We start from the raw sequence: 20178 nt of genomic DNA on the forward strand, positions 1-20178 counted from the left end.
TTAAATCCCTTAAAAAACACAAAACTCTCCACCACCCCCTGGGCAACAGCCCCAAGGACCCTAACGCAGTGAGAATAAGCAACAGCACGAGTTGATGGGAAAGCCAGAATCCCCACAACTCAGAAAGTCCCTTTGTCCCAGGAGTAGTTAGCGGGTCCATAAGCAGGTTCTTCAAGGTGGAGTTCTGGGTGTGCCAGGGCAGCCACTGTCTCCCTGCCAACTCCATGTCCCTGGGCATCAGGCAGGGAGCAGGTGGGTGGCAGGAGTGCCCTGGAGAACAAGGTTTTGAAAACAGCAATGCTCTGGAGTGGCCCATGCAACACGCTCAAAACCATGAGCAGAGAGGAGTTAAAACAGGGCCTTGGTCCTCCCTTGTAGTCTGTCACCCCAGTAAGGAGGCCAGAGTTGTGGCATCCCAGAAACGGGCCATGCTGGTGTTCTGGCCACCCTGGCTTGGTGATGGTCTGGCCACGGGCTTGTCTAACCAGGGTCCTGCTGACCCCACTGCCTGAACCCAGGGGACCCTGGTCCAGCTCTGCTGAGTCACTGCACACAGCGACGCTGTTTGAATCCACACTCTGCTCACCGGGAGCTCACTGGAACTCAGGGCCAATGTGGAGTGGTGAAGAAAGTTGCACCTAAAGAACGGCCAGTGCTGCTGCAGATACTGAGAAGCAGCATCACACAACCAGTTAGGAGAGTAGGACGCTGGAGCCCGGTGTTGGGTTCCAACCCCTAAATCAAAGGCAGCATTGCCGGGGGAAAGTAGCAGATCGTATTCTTCTTACCACATAGGTAATGAAAAATAGGTTGTGAAAAACTTTTACTAGGCAGTGCTTCCTTATAACGGCTCCACTGTCTGTGCGCATGACTATAGTAAAGTGGGGTTCTTCTCTAAATAAGATTCCAGAATACTCGTTCCTAAGTCACTCCCAAACTAAGGGCTCTAGAGTCACACTGAGTGGATCAAATGATGGGTGTGCCACCTTTCAGCTGCATGAACTTAGGCCCGTTATTTAACTGCTTTTACGTTCTCATCTGTAGAGTGGAGATGATATGGTACCTTCGTGATGCACAGAAAACGCACCGCACAATGTAGCGCATGCAATGTGTGGACCTCAGATGTTGGTTGATGCCGTTATTATTGTTATTTTATTATTTTGGCCACCAAAGGGCCCCGGAGACACTGACATGAGGGAATACTCTTGTTTTGCCTTCCACCAAACTTGGGACTGCCTTGGAGGCCTGGAGGTCACCCAAGCTCCTGAGGAGTAGGTGCCAAAGTTCAGGTTTCCCTCATCACCTTCCTTCCCACTCCTGGGGGCACAGGCAAGGAGACCTTGGCACCTTCCGCCCCTGAGATGTGAATGTTTGGAATTGAGGGAAGCCTCCTCTGGGCTTCCCTCGGGGGCACAGTCATGGAGGTCCTGGGCTGTGGACTTAGAACTTGGACTCAACTTGTTTGCGGGATTCTGATCTCATCAAGCAGGTTTCAGACAAGCTGGTGGGAGACAAGAACTGACTTTATCCGGCACTAGCCAAGGAGAAGATACACTGTCGGGCAGTCCAATTGATTCACTATCATTATTGTCCCCACAGGGAGGCCCCACTGCTTTTCTCTACCAGCCCAAGCCCCCACTTCATCCTTAAAAGTGTTTGCGTGTCATGGAGGAGGTGAAATTCTGTGTGGCGGTCTTCCCTCTCCAATAAACCCCAAGGTCAGGGATAGCTGGCATCTCATCTGATCACACTTCTCTGTCCCCTACTCCTTCCAGGGCCTGGCACAGAGCCGGCACCCAAGTGTTGGACTGGGTTGGGTCACCAAGGCAACTCAGAGCCCCACCTGCATCCTTCCTGGGGACTCCCACTTTTTCACAGGAGTAGAGTTTTGCCTGTAGGGGCTCCCTACCCCTGAAACCAAAGACTTCTTCCTGCCCTGGCCCTCCACGGCAGCCAGGTGCAGGGGCTTTACTACCTGGTCTGTATTTGGGGTGAGAGAAATATCATTCATGCTTCTGCTCTGGGCGTGACCTAGGAGAAAAGGAAAAGAAGGTCCATCAGGGGAAGACAGGTTCTCGCAGGCCCTTTTCTCTTGGTCTCTACACAGGCTTTTCCCATCTTCACAACCAAAGCGAACCCCCCTCCCCTAATCCTGCAGCCCCTTTCAGCAAGCATTCTCTCTCTTTTCTTCTTTTCAATGGCAGCTTTCTTAAAAGAATTGCTGGGCCCCAGGTTCTACTGCGTCCTTCTCACTCCTCAGTGTGCTACGCCCTGGTCCCAGCCCTCCGCCCTGCCTTCTTGGGCAGAGACTAAGATGCTGCTCTGTGCCAGGCCCTGAGGTGGGGAGGGACAGACACACTATTGGGTAACAAGCCAGGTGTCACTAAGCTTGGGCCTTGTTGGAGAGAAAAGAGCAGTTTCACCTCTGTCCTCCATGACCCATGCGAGTCTTTAAAGACGGCTGGGGATTTGGGCCAGCAGAGGGAAGGAAGGTGGGGATCCCCATGGCGAGAACAGTGGTGGTGAGCTATTCGAACAGCTCCTTCCTCCATTAAGGCAGAAGTTCAGCTCTCATTTCCCACCAGCAGCCACATCCAGTGAGCCCTCTCAGGCTTTCTGTGGTCTGTGGTGTCCCCGCACTTCCAGACTCTGCGTTCCCTCGGCTCCCCTCTCTTATTTCCATCCAGGATTCTCTCTTGCTGGGCTCTCCTCAGGGCCTTGCTTTGCACTCAAACCCTCCAGAGGCCTCACTCCCGTCCTCCTCGGTCAGTCCCATCCCCTCCTGTTTCATCCCCATCCACATTTGTGCTGGGGATGCCCAGGTTGGGTCTCCAGTCCAGATCTGTCCTGAGCTCCAGATTCCTCTGAGCAGCCTGACCTGGCAACTCAAACTCAACACACCTGAAACGAAACTCGTTGTCTTCCATCAAATGTCTCCCCGCATAGACCCCACACCGCCAGTGCTTCCTCCCCCTTGTCCACCGGCAATCAGAGCAGACCAGGAGCCAGCCTTGACGCCTCCCTCTTCCTTATTTCCCACTTCCCACCAGTCGCTGAAGCCCAGCGGGGTCCTTCTCTCAGTTCTTGCTCTCACTGCCCGAACACGGTCCCCGTCTCTTGCTCCCAATAGTTCAGCCCCTCCTAGTTTATTTCTCAAATAAAAATCTGACCATGATACGTTCCTGCATAAAACTTCTCAGGAGTCCCCATTACCCTCAGAATACAGGCTGGGGCCTTTTGCAGGATTCATAGGCCCCTTTTGATTGGACCCTCTTTCCCTTAGAGCCTGGTGAACTGAATCACCCTGTTTCCCCGAATATGCGGCACCCTTCACAGCACCTTCCTTTCACCTGCTGTTTGTTTCCTTTGTTCTAAAGAACACCCTCTTCCTCCCCCATGCTACTGGAAATCTTCTATTTATTCTCCAAGACTCAGGCAAATGTCTCCTCCTCTTTGAGCCTTCCCAGGTGCCACCCTGGGGTGGGGAGGTGTGCACACAAAGCTGTAATCACTTATTCACGTCTTTTATCCAGGTCCCCCCCACAGCAGCATTGGTACTTCATATATAGTAAATAACAGAGCAGAAGGCTCGTCCCAAAGCCGTTCACTGTCTCTGACTGCCAGCATCCCTCTGTGGAATAACCAAGACCAGGGAGACTAAGAGCAGGGGGTCACTAAGAACAGAGAGAAAAGACCGTGACAAACCCCTGCCGGGGCAAAGGTCACATCACTGTCACTGTCCTGAAGCATTCCTCTGGCCTGGTCAGGGGCACAGCCCTGGGATGTGCTTGTTCGTATCTTGTCATTCTAGTAAAAGTATTTAAAGGAAAATACTCCTTCACACTGCTTCTTCTTTTCACTTCCCAAGTTCCCTCTTTTCTTTGCCTCACAGCTCACCTGTCTCTTCAGCCCTGATGAATTGCCTGACAAAAGCCGGTCTGTGACCATGCCCCTCACAGGCTCCACTCACCCAGTCACAGCCCTCAGGGGCTGCAGCTCCACCAGCATTTCACTGTCTGGGGCCCAAGACGGTCATCCAGGGATGGGAACATTCTCTGTCCTGGGGCAAAGGACCTAGCCTGCTTTTAATTGTTTCTAGGAAGACTTCTCACCAAAAACAGGGCTAATGAGCAGTTTGGTGAGAATAAAGCCATAGACTAAGTTAAAAATGCCTAACACACAGGATTGGGTATTGATTATGACAGGACTTGTTTAGAGCTGCAGTTTTTGGAGTAATTATTTAGAAATTATGGTAGTAAGTTAGACTCGGAGGGCAGCCCAGGTTTAGGGTGAAAGTTAGATTTCTTCTGATGCCTGAGAGTCCTAGACAGACCCTGGGCTTTACCTCCTCTGCTATGAAAGTATGAAAATTGACTCCAGAGTGGCCACAGCCAGGACGAAGCTGCCACACAGTGGCAGAGAAAGAAGATACTCACACAGGCGGCCGTAATTTGCGCTTTGCCGCATCCTCAGGTCCTCAGTGGAGTGGTGTAGGCTGGGGCCCGCCGCGGGGCTCCGGCCTGGGCTGCGATCTGGGAGGAGGAACAGAAGAGATTTGACTTCGGCCGACTTGCTGGAGTGGTGCAGCTTCTTCCGTTAGCACAATTCACGTTTACAATCATGTCACCTAAATAAAGCTGGGCTGCCAGACATGTCTCTTCCCCTTCTAGGAAGAAAGGATGTTCTGGTTTTGGTTCTTGTTTTTCAAGATTTTTCTAAGCAAGTGAATAGCCTGAACATGATTAGAGAAAATATTTGTACCTTTGAAAGTGAAATAGATATACAATTGATTAAATAGACACCAGGTGGTGTAGATGACCCCTGATCCCACAACCTCCTGGCCGTGTGATCTTAGGTAAGTAACTTAACCTCTCCGTGCCTCAGCCTCCTCATCTGTAACCTGGGGATGATGAGAACAGTACCTAGTCATGGGGTTACTGCGAGGATGAAGTGAGTTAATACACGTGGAGCGCTCAGACAGTGCCTGGAACACAGGTAAGTGCCCACCGTAGGCTAAACATTTTCCATTTAAAATAATTCATCTAAGGAGATTCCTCAAGTCTCTTTAGGTAGCAGCGTTATCAACTTTGTACTGATTATTGCATTTATCTGACAGGTCCAGCAAGGCTAGTGTCTGGGCATCTCAACTCTGGGCTATCAAGAGTGGAGGGTTGCAGGTTTGAGATGCGTGCATAGAACAAGCCACCAGCGTATGGCCCGACTCACTGGTGGTGGAGGAGACTGACTTTCCAATGTCAACCAAGGAGCGGTGGATGGGCTTCTTGGTTTGGTGACGGTGTTTCCTCAGTAGGACGTAGCTGACCCTCTCTCGGAGCTCTGGCCGAAGGAGGCCGTCCTCGATTTGCTTTTCAATGACATCATCTAAGTGGGAAACAAACATGCCTTGTCCACGTGGCACCGAATGACCAGGGGTGTGGGGGTCTTCAGTTTCATCTGTTATTAGTGGGATTAAAAGTGACCTAAGGGAGGCAGGGGATGTAGAAATAGTCCCACCTTTGCCACAGAACTGAAAATTTGAACCAGTCATGAACGCTCAGCCTCCTTATATGTAAAAGGGTGTGTGCATGTCTGTGGGAGTTGGTGTATGTGGATGCATGTGTGTGTGCATGGGGGTGCATTGTGTGCCCATGTGGGTGCACATGTGCTTGCATGTGTGGGTATAGGATTCTCTGCTCTTTCTATCAATAACATTGTGGAAAATAAATGAAATTGTACACATGAAAGTACCCTAAGAAGCACAAGGTACAATGCTAAGTGGTTTTAGTCCTAACATGAATTCTTTTTAGAAAAGTATTTTGGGCAATGTAGTTCTGGCAAAATTGAATGTGCTAAAACAAAATTCACAAGAAGTTTTAGGGATGATAAGACAAGCCGCTCCCTCCCTTTGCCACTCTATCAAACGAGAGCTAATTTCCTAAAGATGAATGGTGATCTATTTACCCTGACAAGAAACAGGTTGCCATGGCAATAGGTGTCTCCAACCATGCTAAGAAGCCCTCCTCCCTTTTGTTACATTGCTGGATGGCATTTCAGACGCTGACCTTTCCCTCTCTACGTGTATCTGAAACTTGGAGCAACTGTGACACTGCCTTGGGGGCCTCAGACCCAAAGCCTGGTCTCTGCAGAATTAGGCAGGCATCAGAGGTGGGTGTGCCATGCAGACCAAGGGTGGGCATGAGATGGGGCAGGTGAAGGGGGATGCTGCCCTGCTTGGTGGGGGCCACAGGGGTCCTTTGCCTCACCTATGATCTGTGGTAAGGAGCCGCCGTCCAAATCCAGCAGCACCGTCCCCGTCTGCAGGCAGGTCCGGAGCTCAAAGAGGCTGTGCAGGGACAGTGTGGACACATGGGGCTTGCTCCAGCGCTCGCCTCCTTCCTCTACCTTTTCTTCAAACTTTATCCACCTGGAAAAGTAAGGATGGGGCTCAGCATGACCTTTGCCCTCAGGAGGAGCCCAGAGCTGGGCCTCTTCAGGAGAGGGGTGTTGGCTTGTGAGTCATGCTGTGCACATTGTTGGGGCATTGGTCCTAGACTCACAGGCAGAGGATCTCCTGGGGACATCCCCACTCGGTCCCCCACTCCTCCTGGTGTGGCAATGCTCAGGACAAAGTGGCATCAGAGAATGACTATAAATGGGCATGAAGGATACTTTTAGGGTGGTGGAAATGTTCTAAAATTGGATTTGGTGATGGTCACACAACTCTGTACATTTGCTAAAAATCATTTAATTAATACACTTAAAACAAGGGAACTTTATGGTATCCATTAATAATAGAGCTGTTAAAAAAATCGTCCACTGCACCCTAGTTACCCGTCTACTGGTCACACATGTGTTCAGTGTCTGCCTTATGGGGTGTTTGCTGGGAGCAGGAAAGTATTTCCCCACAGTTCTAGGGTAGGGCCTGAGGTTTCCACGAGTCCCACTCGTATTTTGGCTCTGAAAGTTCAAGTTAAAATCTAAACGTCTTTGAGGAAGGAAAGAAATTAAACCAAGGGTATGTAGGAGTCTGTCCTTTCTAGAAGCCTTGGAATCATAGGCTGGGGTGGAGGGGACCAAGTGGGAAGGCCTTGGGCAGGCTGGCAGAGGTAGCCCTGGCCTGTACCTCCCCCGCAGGGGGCAGCACCACACAGCCTGGAGAGCCACAGGGAAGCAAAATCTGGCTGGAGACCTGCTGGCTCAGCTTTACTAGATGTCGACCTCAAGTTAGTGAGTAGCGTCAAGCTATGCCAATCAAAATCCCAGGGGAGTATTTTTGGACTGTGACTATCTAATTCTAAAGTTCCTCTGAAAAAGTAAATGTCTGAGAGTGGTTCGGGAAAGTCTAAAAAAGAAGAATGGGGAGGGGACATGCTTTTAGCAGATATAAAAACTTACTGAAAACCTTGAGTAATTAAAGCGTTGTAATTCCAGTCCAGATATAGACAAAGGGATCAATAAAACAACAGTCTGGAAACAGACCTGAGCCCCCATGGGAATCTGGGTTTTGATGGAGGAGGCTTTAAAAGATGACCAACCTAAATATAAAAAAGTCCCTACTTCTTACCAAGCACTACTAAATTCTATGTGGATTAAAGGCTAGACATAAAAATAAATCTATAATGGAATATTGTTGAGCCTTAAAATAAAGGAAATTTTGACGCATGCTACAGCATGAGTAAAACTTGAAGACATTATGCTAAGTGAAATAAGTCAGTCACAAAAGGACAAATACTGTAAGATTCCACTTCTATGAGGGACCTAGAGTAGTCAAATTCATAGAGACAGAAAGTAAAATGGTGGTTACCAGGGGCTGAGGGGAGAGAGGCAGGGAAATTACTGTTTAAGTGGTACAGGGTTTCAGTTTTGTGAGATGAAGGAGTTCAGGAGATGTATGGTAGTGATGGTTACACAACAATGTGAATGTACTTAATGCTATTGAACTGTACACTTAAAAACGGTTAAAATGGTAAAGTTTATGTGTTATATATTTTACCACAATTAAAATAAATAACCATGTTAAAATCTATAAACAAAAATATAAATATACTAGAAGAGAATATAGGAGAATGTTGTGGTTGTGGAGAAAGACTTCCTTAGCAAGATGTAAAACCATAAAGGGAAAATAAATGGGCACATTTTGTTACATAAAAATAAACTAAAACCTCTGTATAACACAATAAGACATAAATGAGATTCACATAAATGCAACATACTCAGAAAATATTTGCAACAAACAGGGCATCAAAGGATTTTTTTTTTTTTTTTTTGGCTGCACCAGACGGCATGTGGGATCTTAGTTCCCCGACCAGGGATCAAACCTGCCTTCTTGGGGTGGGGAACTGGGGAGTCTCTTTTGTCTTTTGACTGAGCAGTTCTATTTCTAGGAAATTATCACAGGAGTATCATTGCACATCTACACACAGTAATATGTATACCAGGAGATGCTTACTGCAGCTTTGTCCAGTAGGGTGAATAACTGGAAACCACCAGTTTTCAGTAAAGACATGGTTACATCAATTCCATACATCCATGCTGAAGAATAACACTCAGATAAAAAGCACAAGGGTGAACTATGCATACTGACAGGATGGACAATACCATCCCATTCTATAAAAAGAAGAAAACCACACATGTGTGTTTGTGTGTTTACACATGTGTCTGAACATGCCCAGCAGCAGTTTTGAAAGGATGCATGTCAGGTGGTTAAATGGTTACTTCTGAAGGGAAGTGTGGGGTTGTTGGTGGGGGGAGGATTTAAGAGACTTTCAATCTATTGGGGTTAATTAGTGTAGTAAGAGTGCAACCTGTGGAGCAAGACAACCAAGCTTTATTTTTTATTTATCTTTGGCTGTGTTGGGTCTTCATTGCTGCGTGTGGGCTTTCTCTAGTGGCAGTGAGCAGGGGCTACTCTTCATTGCAGTGCGCAGGCTTCTCATTGCAGTGGCTTCTCTCATTGCGGAGCACGGGCTCTAGGCACGTGGGCTTCCGTAGCTGTGGCACGTGGGCTCAGTAGTTGTGGCTTGTGGGCTCTAGAGCACAGGCTCAGTGGTTGTGGCGCACGGGCTTAGTTGCTCCACGGCATGTGGGATCTTCCCGGACCAGGGCTCGAACCCGTGTCCCGTGCATTGGCAGGCACCACTGCGCCACAAGGGAAATCCCGACAACCAGGTTTTGAATTCCAGCTTCACGTTTACTAGCTACGGACTTTGGGCAAGTTACTCAATCTCTCACCACCTTTGTTTTCTTTAGGAATACTAACAGTTTATAGCAATTAGAGGAGTGCCTGGCACGTAATGCACTCTCTGTTAGTGTTAGCTATTAATGTGAAAACAAATAATGTTGCTTTTTTAAGTTTAGAAACAATAAGGAAATAAGAAAGTAAAGACATTCAAAGCTCTCCCAACCAGAAGACACCATGGTTGATATTGTGATGACCTTCATATTAGATCTCTGTGTGCATGAACTCACACGTGCATGCATGCATACACACACTTTTACATTAATGACACCATAAGGGCGTGGTATCTACTGGATATCCTTTCATGTCTATAAATGTCTATAAATATTCATATCATTTTAAAGGCTCTTTAGCATTCCATTGTAGGAGTAGACCATAATTTATGTGAATAAACCTCATTTGGTCGACATTTAGATTATTTCTAATTATTCTTTATTATAAACAAGGCTGGTTTGAATTTCCTTGACCCCTGTTCAATAATTTCCTTACGATAAACTCTCAGGAATGGAACTGCTGTGTCTGCACATTTTTACGTGTATGACATACATTGTCAAACTGTTCTCCAGAAAGCTGTGCTGATTCATACTTCCACCAATGTACAGGAGACCTCACATTTCTTTGAAGTCTCTCAAACTCTAGTATTGTCATTCCTTTTCACTTTTGTGCATTTGGTAATTGAAAAATTATATCATATTTGCATTCTTTTGACTGCACGTGAGGTTGAACATCTTTTCCTTTGTCAGATTTCTTCTTTACACAATTGTGTGAGCATTTTGCAGTATCAGTGTTTAATATCCTGATTCAATACATTTATTTGAGACCAGTTAACTTGGAGCCTGGTGGGGCCTTGGGGCTTGGATGGACACAGGATGGGGAGGTTCTTTTTCTAAATATATACGTTTGTTTTGTTTTGTTTATTTGCGGTATGCGGGCTTCTCACTGCTGTGGCCTCTCCCGTTGCGGAGCACAGCCTCCGGATGCGCAGGCTCAGCGGCCATGGCTCACGGGCCCAGCCGTTCCACGGCATGTGGGATCTTCCCGGACCGGGGCACGAACCCGTGTCCCCTGCATCGGCAGGCGGACTCTCAACCACTGCACCACCAGGGAAGCCCTATACATGTTTATTGACTAGCATTATTATGGACCTATTATTACAGGTAAATGATTCTTTTTTAAAAAAATATTTATGGATGTATGTATGTATTTGGCTGTGCCAGGTCTTAGTTTCAGCACACGGGATCTTTAGTTGAGGTATGAGGGATCTTTAGTTGTGGCATGCGGGATCTTTTTTAGTTGCAGCATGCAGGCTCTTAGTTGTGGCATGTGGGATCTAGTTCCCTGACCAGGGATCGAACCCAGAGCCCATGCATTGGGAGCACAGACTCTTAACCACTGGACCAGGAGGGAAGTCCTTAAATGATTCTTTTTTAATTGAAGTATAGTTGATTTACAAAGTTGTGTTAGTTTCTGATGTGCAGCAAAGGAATTCAGTTATATATATATATAAACTTTTTCATATTCTTTTCCATTATGGTTTCTTAAGGGATATTGAATATAGTTCCCTGTGCTACACAGTAGGCCCCTGTTGTTTATCCATTCTATATATGAGTTCGCATCTGCTAGTCCCAAGCTCTGAAGGATGGGGAGGTTTGATTAGAGGAGGCCTGGGAGGTGAAGACATGGCGCTGGAGCAGAGACCACTCAGACACTTGCCTCAGAGACTCACCAAGGTGTAGTGGACATTTTTAATGGGGAAATATGTTTGGGAGAACATTATTTAAATTATGGTAGATCCAAGTCTGTATAATATCAACACAAAGTTTTTCTAAAACTTGTATTAACATAATGGTTTGCAAGGAAGAAATCAAAGGACAGGTCCAAATGTTTTGTTCAGGAGATGCTCACTCTTCTCCCTGAGAGTCCTTCTCCTATTTAATCACTCAAATTGCCCCCTTTTACCTCAAAAATACACGAGATAAACCACACCGTCTCCTGGCCACTGAGGACACTTTTGCTACTCTACAGCCTTACCCCATCCACCCAAAGGTATGATGTGTCCCAGTAAGTGGGGCCACTTGGGTTGATTGCTTTCTACACTGTCTCATAAACATCCTGGGTGGACATTCGGGCAGTTCTCTCCCACGCATCCATCCTTCAGCTTCCTGCCTATATAAATGCAGCTCCATCTGGAAAGGTGAGTTGAAACCCTTCGAAACACCCTTTTAGTAACACTGGATAGCAAGAACAATTGGTCCTCTTCATTTCCCAGGACTTCAACTATTTGTACTGTGTTACAGGCACCCATAAAACATTAGCTCTATACACAGACAAGGTCTCAACCAACCTGAGCACAGTTTGCAGAAAAGCAAAGTTACCAGTATCCAGGTTCAGGGCAATGCCAAAACTAGACTCCTGCTACCACCATCTCTTGAGAACTTGATTTTTAAAAAGTCCATGATACTCAACAACTTCACTAGGGATACCTCTTCAGTTGTCCTTGCAACTATTTTGGGAATCCAGATATTGAAACAGTAAACCCAAGGCCTGAACTTAATTTTGTGTATTTTATGGCTACAGCTAGAAATTAAGCTCACTTTTCACCTTGAGTAGAACATAGAAACGTGGAGGACCCAAAGTCTGCAGCTGTGGTTTTCAACTTTGACTGTCTTTTAGAATTGCCTGAGGAAATTTTTTAAAATACTGATGCCTGGATGGTCATGCCACCAGGAGGGTGGCCTTTCCATGGAAGCTCCTAGGTTATTTTTGCCCTGAGGGTTGGTAAGACTCTGCCCTGTAGTCATATACAACCATGTGGCTCAGGAATAGTTGGACTTGTCTGGGGTTCCAACGCAGGCAAACGCTCTGGGCACATAGGTCCCGTTCTTTTTGTATAAGAGGGGACATGGCCTCTTTCCCTTAGAATGGCTCCGAGAACACCAGTTGAAAAGGTGGAGTGGACCTCTGAAGCCTCCTTTCTAGCATGGCCATTCTATGCTTTCATTTCTCTGATTTTTTAAGTAGAGTACATACCTCTACACCAGCATGTCTCAAACTTTAATGTGCATACAAGTCACCTGGGGATCTTGTTAAAATGCAGGTTCTAATTCAGCAGGTCTGGGATGGCACCCAAGATACTGCATTTCTTTTCTTTTTTCTTTTTTTTTGGCCGTGTTGGATCTTTATTGCTGTGTGCGGGCTTTCTCTAGTTGTGGTGAGTGGGGGCTACTCTTCATTGCGGTGCGTGGGCTTCTCATTGCCGTGGCTTCTCTTGTTGTGGAGCACAGGCTCTAGGCCTGCGGGCTCCAGTAGTTGCAGCACGCAGGCTTAGTAGTTGCAGCAGGTGGGTCCTAGAGCGTGAGGGCTTCAGTAGTTGCAGCAAATGGCCTCAGTAGTTGAGATGTGTGGGCTCTAAGGCATGCGGACTTCAGTAGTAGTGGCACACGGGCTTAGTTGCTCTGCGGTACGTGGGATCTTCCCAGACCAGGGATTGAACCCATGTCTCCCTGCACTGGCAAGTGGATTCTTAACCACTATGCCACCAGGGAAGTCCCTGCATTTCTTTTTCTAAAATTTTTTACTGAAGTATAGTTGATTTACAATGTTGTGTCAGTTTCAGGTGTATAGCAAAGTGATTCAGTTATATATATTCTTTTTTTAGATTATTTTCCATTATAGGTTATTACAAGATATTGAATATGGTTCCCTGTGCTATATAGCAGGCCCTTGGTGTTTATCTATTTTATATATGCTAGTGTGTATCTGTTAATCCCAAACTTCTAATTTATCCCTCCCCCACCCCCTTTCCCCTTTGGTAACCATAACCCCTTTGTTTTCTATGTCTGTAAGTCTATTTTTGTTTTGTAAATTAGTTCATTTGTATCATTTTTTTAAGATTCCACATATAAAGTGATATCATATGATATTTGTCTTTGTCTGACTTAATTCACTTAGTATGATAATCTCTAGGTCCATCCATGTTGCTGCAAATGGCATTGTTTCATTCTTTTTTATGGCTGAGTAATATTCCACACTTGAAGAACCCCTATCCTAGGATGATGATTCTTAAACTTGGGTGCATATAAAAATACTTCAGATACTTCTAAAATCTTTTTTTTTTTTTTTTTTTTTTTTTGCGGTCCGCAGGCCTCTCATTGCCATGGCCTCTCCCACCGTGTAGCACAGGCTCCGGACGCGCAGGCTCAGCGGCCATGGCTCACAGGCCCAGCCACTCCGCGGCCTGTGGGATCCTCCCAGACTGGGGCACGAACCCATGTCCCCTGCATCGGCAGGCGGACTCCCAACCACTGCGCCACCAGGGAAGCCCAGATACTTCTAAAATCTTGATGTTTAGGTCATATCCTAGACAAATTTGCATCAGAATATCTGGGTGGGATCCAGGCAACTCTGCTACAGATTGTTCTAAGTAAAGTTCCTGACTTATGGGGCTCAGAGGCTAAAATGACAATTAATTTGTAGTCAATCGTGTTTCCTAATTGTTTTGGTATATGCCTGTCCCCCCAAATAGACATCAAGCTTCTTGAGGACAGGGACCTTGTTTCCTCTCTGATGTCCCTTCTGATCTCCTGCCCAGAGTAGTGTTCATCAAATGTTTGCTGCTTCTTGCTTGAGGGTAGTGAGGCCTCAGTGATTACTTTGGGTAATCACTATGAGAATCACTATGAGAAAATGACTGGGAAAAAGAGAGCTCAACAATTGTGGGTTTAAATGTGTTTTAAAATACTCAGAATGATCTAAGCAATGATCATCAGAGTCTAGTAACGTCACAAATATACACACAAAGACCAGCTGGGCAGGAGCTGCCTTTTGATGGAAGCAGAGACCACCACCTATGAAATAGTCTTGTGGAAAAGCCAGACAGGAATCAAATGAGTCTGGACCCAACTACCACTTTACAGGAAAGACAGGGGCAGAGGAAGATGTTAAACACCACCACAGGGATGCAGTTAACAAAATCCAGTATGTGGAAAACCATGTAAGACAAACAATGCAATTTCTTTAGCAATAATGGCAACTGCAAGGGAAAAATAAAGGAGGAGGAACATGTAGATTAAAAATGATGTAGGAGGGCTTCCCTGGTGGCGCAGTGGTTGAGAGTCCGCCTGCCGATGCAGGGGACGCGGATTCGTGCCCCGGTCCGGGAAGATCCCACATGCCTTGGAGTGGCTGGGCCCGTGAGCCATGGCCGCTGAGCCTGCGTGTCTGGAGCCTGTGCTCCACAACGGGAGAGGCCACAGCAGTGAGAGGCCTGTGTACTGAAAAAAAATGATGTAGGAGACATATCTCCCAAGTGCAATGTGTGGACCAGTCACATTAAAAAGTATATGAGGTGATCTGGGAAATAAATATGAATACTGCATGGATAATTCAATGAAAATAAAGAATTACTGTCATTTTTTTCCAGATGTGACAGTAATATTGTGGTTGTGTTAAAAAGAAAGGCCTTTGAAACCAAGAAGGGCCCTGTAGGATTCCTGGGCACAGAGGCCTTTCGGTGTCCCCCGTTTCTTGTTTGTAGGGAATAGGTTTCAGCCTTCATGACCTTCCCTGCATTCCAAAGGGCAGGTTCAAACAGTTGCTAATTAGGGAAGAGAGAGGATGCAGAGACAAGGGAGGAGCAGTCAAGAAACAATAGTGCAGCCTTGGGGTAGAGTCCTGGTTCCACCTCAAGGGATACACATAACAATATCTTTGAGCTCTTCTGCAGAACTCTTCATTCCAGAGAGAAGGTCACAGTTTGATAACCTCTAGATCCACAGAAGCTAATTAGGAGACCACCTGAGGCCAGATTAAAGGAATGCAGGCCTGCACACACCCTGATCCTCACCAGTAACCCCACCCTTGAACCATTGCTATAAAACTCCTCACCAAATTCCCCTGGGTTGGGACACAGTTTTGAGAGCATGAGCCCCCTGGGTCCCCCTTTGTCTGGCAAAGTAATAAAGCTTTTTTTTTCTTTTCTACTTCACCCAAAACTCTGCCTCTGAGATTCAATGTGGCACCAGTGCACAGAGGCCAAGGTTTCAGCATCACCTTTACCCAAAAGAACTGAAAACAGTGTCTTGAAGATATGTTTGTACAACGATGTTCCCAGCAGTATTATTCACAATAACTAAAATGTGGAAGCAACCCCGCTGTCCACCAGTGGACGAATGGATAAGCAAAATGTGGTGCCTCTGTAGTCATACAGAGGAATATTATTGAGCCTTAAAAAGAATGGAAATTCTTACATATCCTACAACAGGGATGAAACTTGAGGACATTATGCAATAAACAAGTCACGAAAAGACAAATACTATATGATTCCACTTAACATGAGGCATTTAGAGTAGCTAAAAATCATAGAGACAGAAAGTAGAACGGTGGTATCTGGGGCTGGGGGGAAGGGAATGGAGAGTTATTGTTTAACGGGTACTGAGTTTCTGTTTTATAAGATGAAAAGAACTGTGGAGATGGATGGTGGTGATGGCTGCACACCACTGTGAACGTATTAAATACCACTAAACTATATACTTAAAGGCAGTTAAGATGGTACATTTTATATTTAAGTATATTTTACCACAATAAAAAAAATGGGGGAAAAAAGAAAGAGGGCTTATCTTTTAGAGTCACCTACTGAAATATTTACAGATGGATTGATATGGGGTGTGGGATTTGTGTCAGCATGATCCAGTGTATGTGTCTGGGGTAGTGGGTAGAAATAGAGGCAGAAAATTGGCCATGAGTTAGCTGGTAACCATTGAAGCTGGGTGATGGTTATGTTGAGGGAAGTCATTCTACTACAGACCACTTTTGTATACAAATTTATATACAATTTTTGTATAAATTTCCATAGTATAACATTTAACCACTTTTCAGGATGAATAAAGGAATGGGCTCTTTAAAAAGCTTCTGGCCAAAGCCAGGCTTAAAAACTTTTGGAAGCCTGATAAAGTGGTTAATGGGTAATCCCAAGCAACTCATTGCAAAGTGAGCTTTATACCGCAGTTGGCTTCAAAAGTGGGGAATTAGAGTTGGAGAAGCAGGTCAAATGGAAAGAAAATCTCTGGACTGGAAAAGAACTCTCAGGGATTTTGTCCAGACCAGGGGCAGATGCCAAGTGTCCCTCTCAACTGGGACGGAGCTGAATGGAAGCTCGAAGAGTCACATGTCACAGAAAGCAGTTCTCAGTCACGCAAAGGGTGTCCAGAACTGAGGCCTTTTCTGTGACTAGTAACTTGGTCACTATATGATTAGAGGAAGTTGCTTTTCAGTTAATACCAAGAGTGGTCGAAATCATCATGGGGCAAGTTACTAGGCACCGCCAAACCACTAGATGGGAGGGTCTCCTTTTAGGATCTGGAAAGGGCTGAAAACTGAGAGACCTGAACTCTAGTTCCATCCTCAGATGGAAATAAGTTATAACCCCCACTGGCCCTGCCCTGGCTAGCAAGTATATCAGTGGCTCTCACCTTAGCTGCAAGGATCATCTGGGAACTTTCAACAAATTCCAACATCCAGGCTGACTCCAGACTGACATCAGAATCTAGGGGCCTGGCGGAGGAGCTTCAAGATGGCGGAAGAGTAAGACGCGGAGATCACCTTCCTCCCCACAAATACATCAGAAATACATCTACATGTGGAACAATTCCTACAAAACACCTACTGAACGCTGGCAGAAGACCTCAGACCTCCCAAAAGGCAAGAAACTCCCCACGTACCTGGGTAGAGTAAAAGAAAAAACAGAGACAAAAGAATAGGGACGGCAGCTGCACCTTGGGGAGGGAGCTGTGAAGGAGGAAAGGTTTCCACACGCTAGAAGCCCCTTCGCGGGCAGAGACTGTGGGTGGCAGAGGGGGGAAGCTTCAGAGCCGCAGAGGAGAGCGCAGCCACAGGGGTGTGGAGGGCAAAGCGAAGAGATTCCCGCACAGAGGATCGGTGCCGACCAGCACTCCCCAGCCTGAGAGGCTTGTCTGCTCACCCGCTGGGGCGGGCGAGGCTAGGAGCTGAGGCTTGGGCTTCGGTCCAATCCCAGGGAGAGGACTGGGGTTGGCGGCGTGAACACAACCTGAAGGGGGCTAGTGCACCACAGCTAGCCGGGTGGGGGTCCGGGAAAATGTCTGGAGCTGCCGAAGAGGCAAGAGACTTTTTCTTCCCTCTTTGTTTCCTGGTGCGTGAGGAGAGCCCCGCATCCTTACCCCTCCCTACCCCCGGCCTGAGTGAGCCAGAGCCCCCGAATCAGCGGCTCCTTTAACCCCGTCCTGTCTGAGCGAAGAACAGATGACCTCAGGCGACCTACATGGAGAGGCGGGTCCAAATCCAAAGCTGAACCCTGGAAGCTGTGTGAACAACGAAGAGAAAGGGAAATTTCTCCCAGCAGCCTCAGGAGCAGCGGATTAAATCTCCACAATCAACTTGACGTACCCTGCATCTGTGGAATACATGAATAGACCACGAATCATCCCAAATTGAGGAGGTGGACTTTGGGAGCAATGATATATATATATATTTCCCCTTTTTCTCTTCTTGTGAGTGTGTATGTGTATGCTTCTGTGTGTGATTTTGTCTGTATAGCTTTGCTTTTACCATTTGTCCTAGGGTTCTGTCTGTCCGTTTTTCTTTTTACTATTATTACTTAAAAAATTTTTTTTCTTAATAAGTATTTTTTATTTTACTAACTTTATTTTATTTTACTTTATTTTATCTTCTTTCTTTCTCTCTTTTTTTCCCCTCTTTTATTCTGAGCCATGTGGAGGACAGGCTCTTGTGCTCCAGCCAGGCATCAGGGCTGTGCCACTTGAGGTAGGAGAGCCAAGTTCAGGAAACTGGTCCACAAGAGACCTCCCAGCTCCAGGTAATATCAAATGGTGAAAATCTGCCAGAGATCTCCATTTCAACACCAACACCCAGCTCCACTCAATGACCAGCAAGCTACAGTGCAGGACACCCTATGGCAAACAACTAGCAAGACAGGAACACAACCCCATCCATTACCACAGAGGCTGCCTAAAATCATAATAAGGCTGCAGACACCCTAAAACACACCACCAGATGTGGACCTGCCCACCAGAAAGACAAGATCCAGCCTCATTCACCAGAACACAGGCACTAGTCCCCTCCACCAGGAAGCCTACACAACCCACTGAACCAACCTTAGCCACTGGGGACAGACACCAAAAACAATGGAAACTACAAACCTGCAGCCTGTGAAAAGGAGACCCCAAACAAAGTAAGTTAAGCAAAATGAGAAGACAGAGAAACACACAGCACATGAAGGAGCAAGGCAAAAACCCACCAGACCAAACAAATGAAGAGGAAATAGGCAGTCTACCTGAAAAAGAATTCAGAATAATGATAGTAAAGGTGGTCCAAAATCTTGGAAATAGAATGGAGAAAATACAATAAACGTTTAACAAGGACCTAGAAGAACTGAAGAGCAAACAAACAGAGATGAACAAGACAATAAATGAAATTAAAAATTCTCTAGAAGGGATCAATAGAAGAATAACTGAGGCAGAAGAATGGATAAGTGACCTGGAAGATAAAAGAGTGGAAATAACTACTGCAGAGAAGAATAAAGAAAAAAGAATGAAAAGAATTGAGGACAGTCTCAGAGACCTCTGGGACAAGGTTAAATGCACCAACATTCGAATTATAGGTGTCCCAGAAGAAGAAGAGAAAAAGAAAGGGACTGAGAAAATATTTGAAGAGATTATAGTCGAAAACTTCCCTAATATAGGAAAGGAAATAGTTAATCAAGTCCAGGAAGCACAGAGAGTCCCATACAGGATAAATCCAAGGAGAAATACGCCAAGACACATATTAATCAAGCTGTCAAAAATTAAATACAAAGAACAAATATTAAAAACAGCATGGGAAAAACAACAAGTAACACATAAAGGAATCCCCATAAGGTTAACAGCTGATCTTTCAGCAGAAACTCTGCAAGCCAGAAGGGAGTGGCAGGACATATTTAAAGTGATGAAAGAGAAAAACCTACAAACAAGATTACTCTACCCAGCAAGGATCTCATTCAGATTTGAGGGAGAAATTAAAAGCTTTACAGAGAAGCAAAAGCTAAGAGAATTCAGCACCACCAAACGAGCTTTACAACAAATGCTAAAGTAACTTCTCTAGGCAGGAAACACAAGAGAAGGAAAAGGCCTACAATAATCAACCTAAAGCAATTAAGAAAATGGGAATAGGAACATACATATCAATAATTACCTTAAATGTAAATAGATTAAATGCTCCAACCAAAAGACATAGACTGGCTGAATGGATACAAAAACAAGACCCATATACATGCTGTCTACAAGAGACCACTTCAGACCTAGGGACACATACAGACTGAAAGTGAGGGGATGGAAAAAGATATTCCATGCAAATGGAAACCAAAAGAAAGCTGGAGTAGCAATTCTCATATCAGACAAAATAGACTTTAAAACAAAGACTATTACAAGAGACAAAGAAGGACACTACATAATGATCAAGGGATCGATCCAAGAAGAAGATATAACAATTGTAAATATTTATGCACCCAACAGAGGAGCACCTCAATACATAAGGCAAATACTAACAGCCATAATAGGGGAAATCGACAGTAACACAATCATAGTAGGGGACTTTAACACCCCACTTTCACCAATGGACAGATCATCCAAAATGAAAATAAATAAGGAAACACAAGCTTTAAATGATACATTAAACAAGATGGACTTAATTGATATTTATAGGACATTCCATCCAAAAACAACAGAACACACATTCTTCTCAAGTGCTCATGGAACATTCTCCAGGATAGATCATATCTTGGGTCACAAATCAAGCCTTGCTAAATTTAAGAAAATTGAGATCGTATCAAGTATCTTTTCCGGCCACAATGGTATGAGACTAGATATCAATTACAGGAAAAGATCTGTAAGAAATACAAACACATGGAG

The 20178-nt window shown here is 45.6% G+C and overlaps 1 protein-coding gene across 3 annotated transcripts in view; it reads right to left on the reverse strand.

The window, feature by feature from the left end:
• The window catches only part of SLC4A5 (solute carrier family 4 member 5), a gene marked incomplete at both ends in the record, with an annotated part of 103882 nt that overhangs the window by 39505 nt on the left and 44199 nt on the right, over positions 1–20178 (reverse strand). For all 3 annotated transcript variants that reach the window (XM_082672510.1, XM_082672512.1, XM_082672511.1), the window contains 4 exons: positions 1976–2031; positions 4437–4532; positions 5227–5382; positions 6264–6424. In XM_082672510.1, coding sequence (XP_082528636.1) covers positions 1976–2031; positions 4437–4532; positions 5227–5382; positions 6264–6424 — 469 coding nt within the window. The remainder of the gene's footprint in view (positions 1–1975; positions 2032–4436; positions 4533–5226; positions 5383–6263; positions 6425–20178) is intronic.

Source organism: Grampus griseus (assembly GCF_964374135.1).
Source record: "Grampus griseus genome assembly, chromosome: 15".
Taxonomy (NCBI): domain Eukaryota; kingdom Metazoa; phylum Chordata; class Mammalia; order Artiodactyla; family Delphinidae; genus Grampus; species Grampus griseus.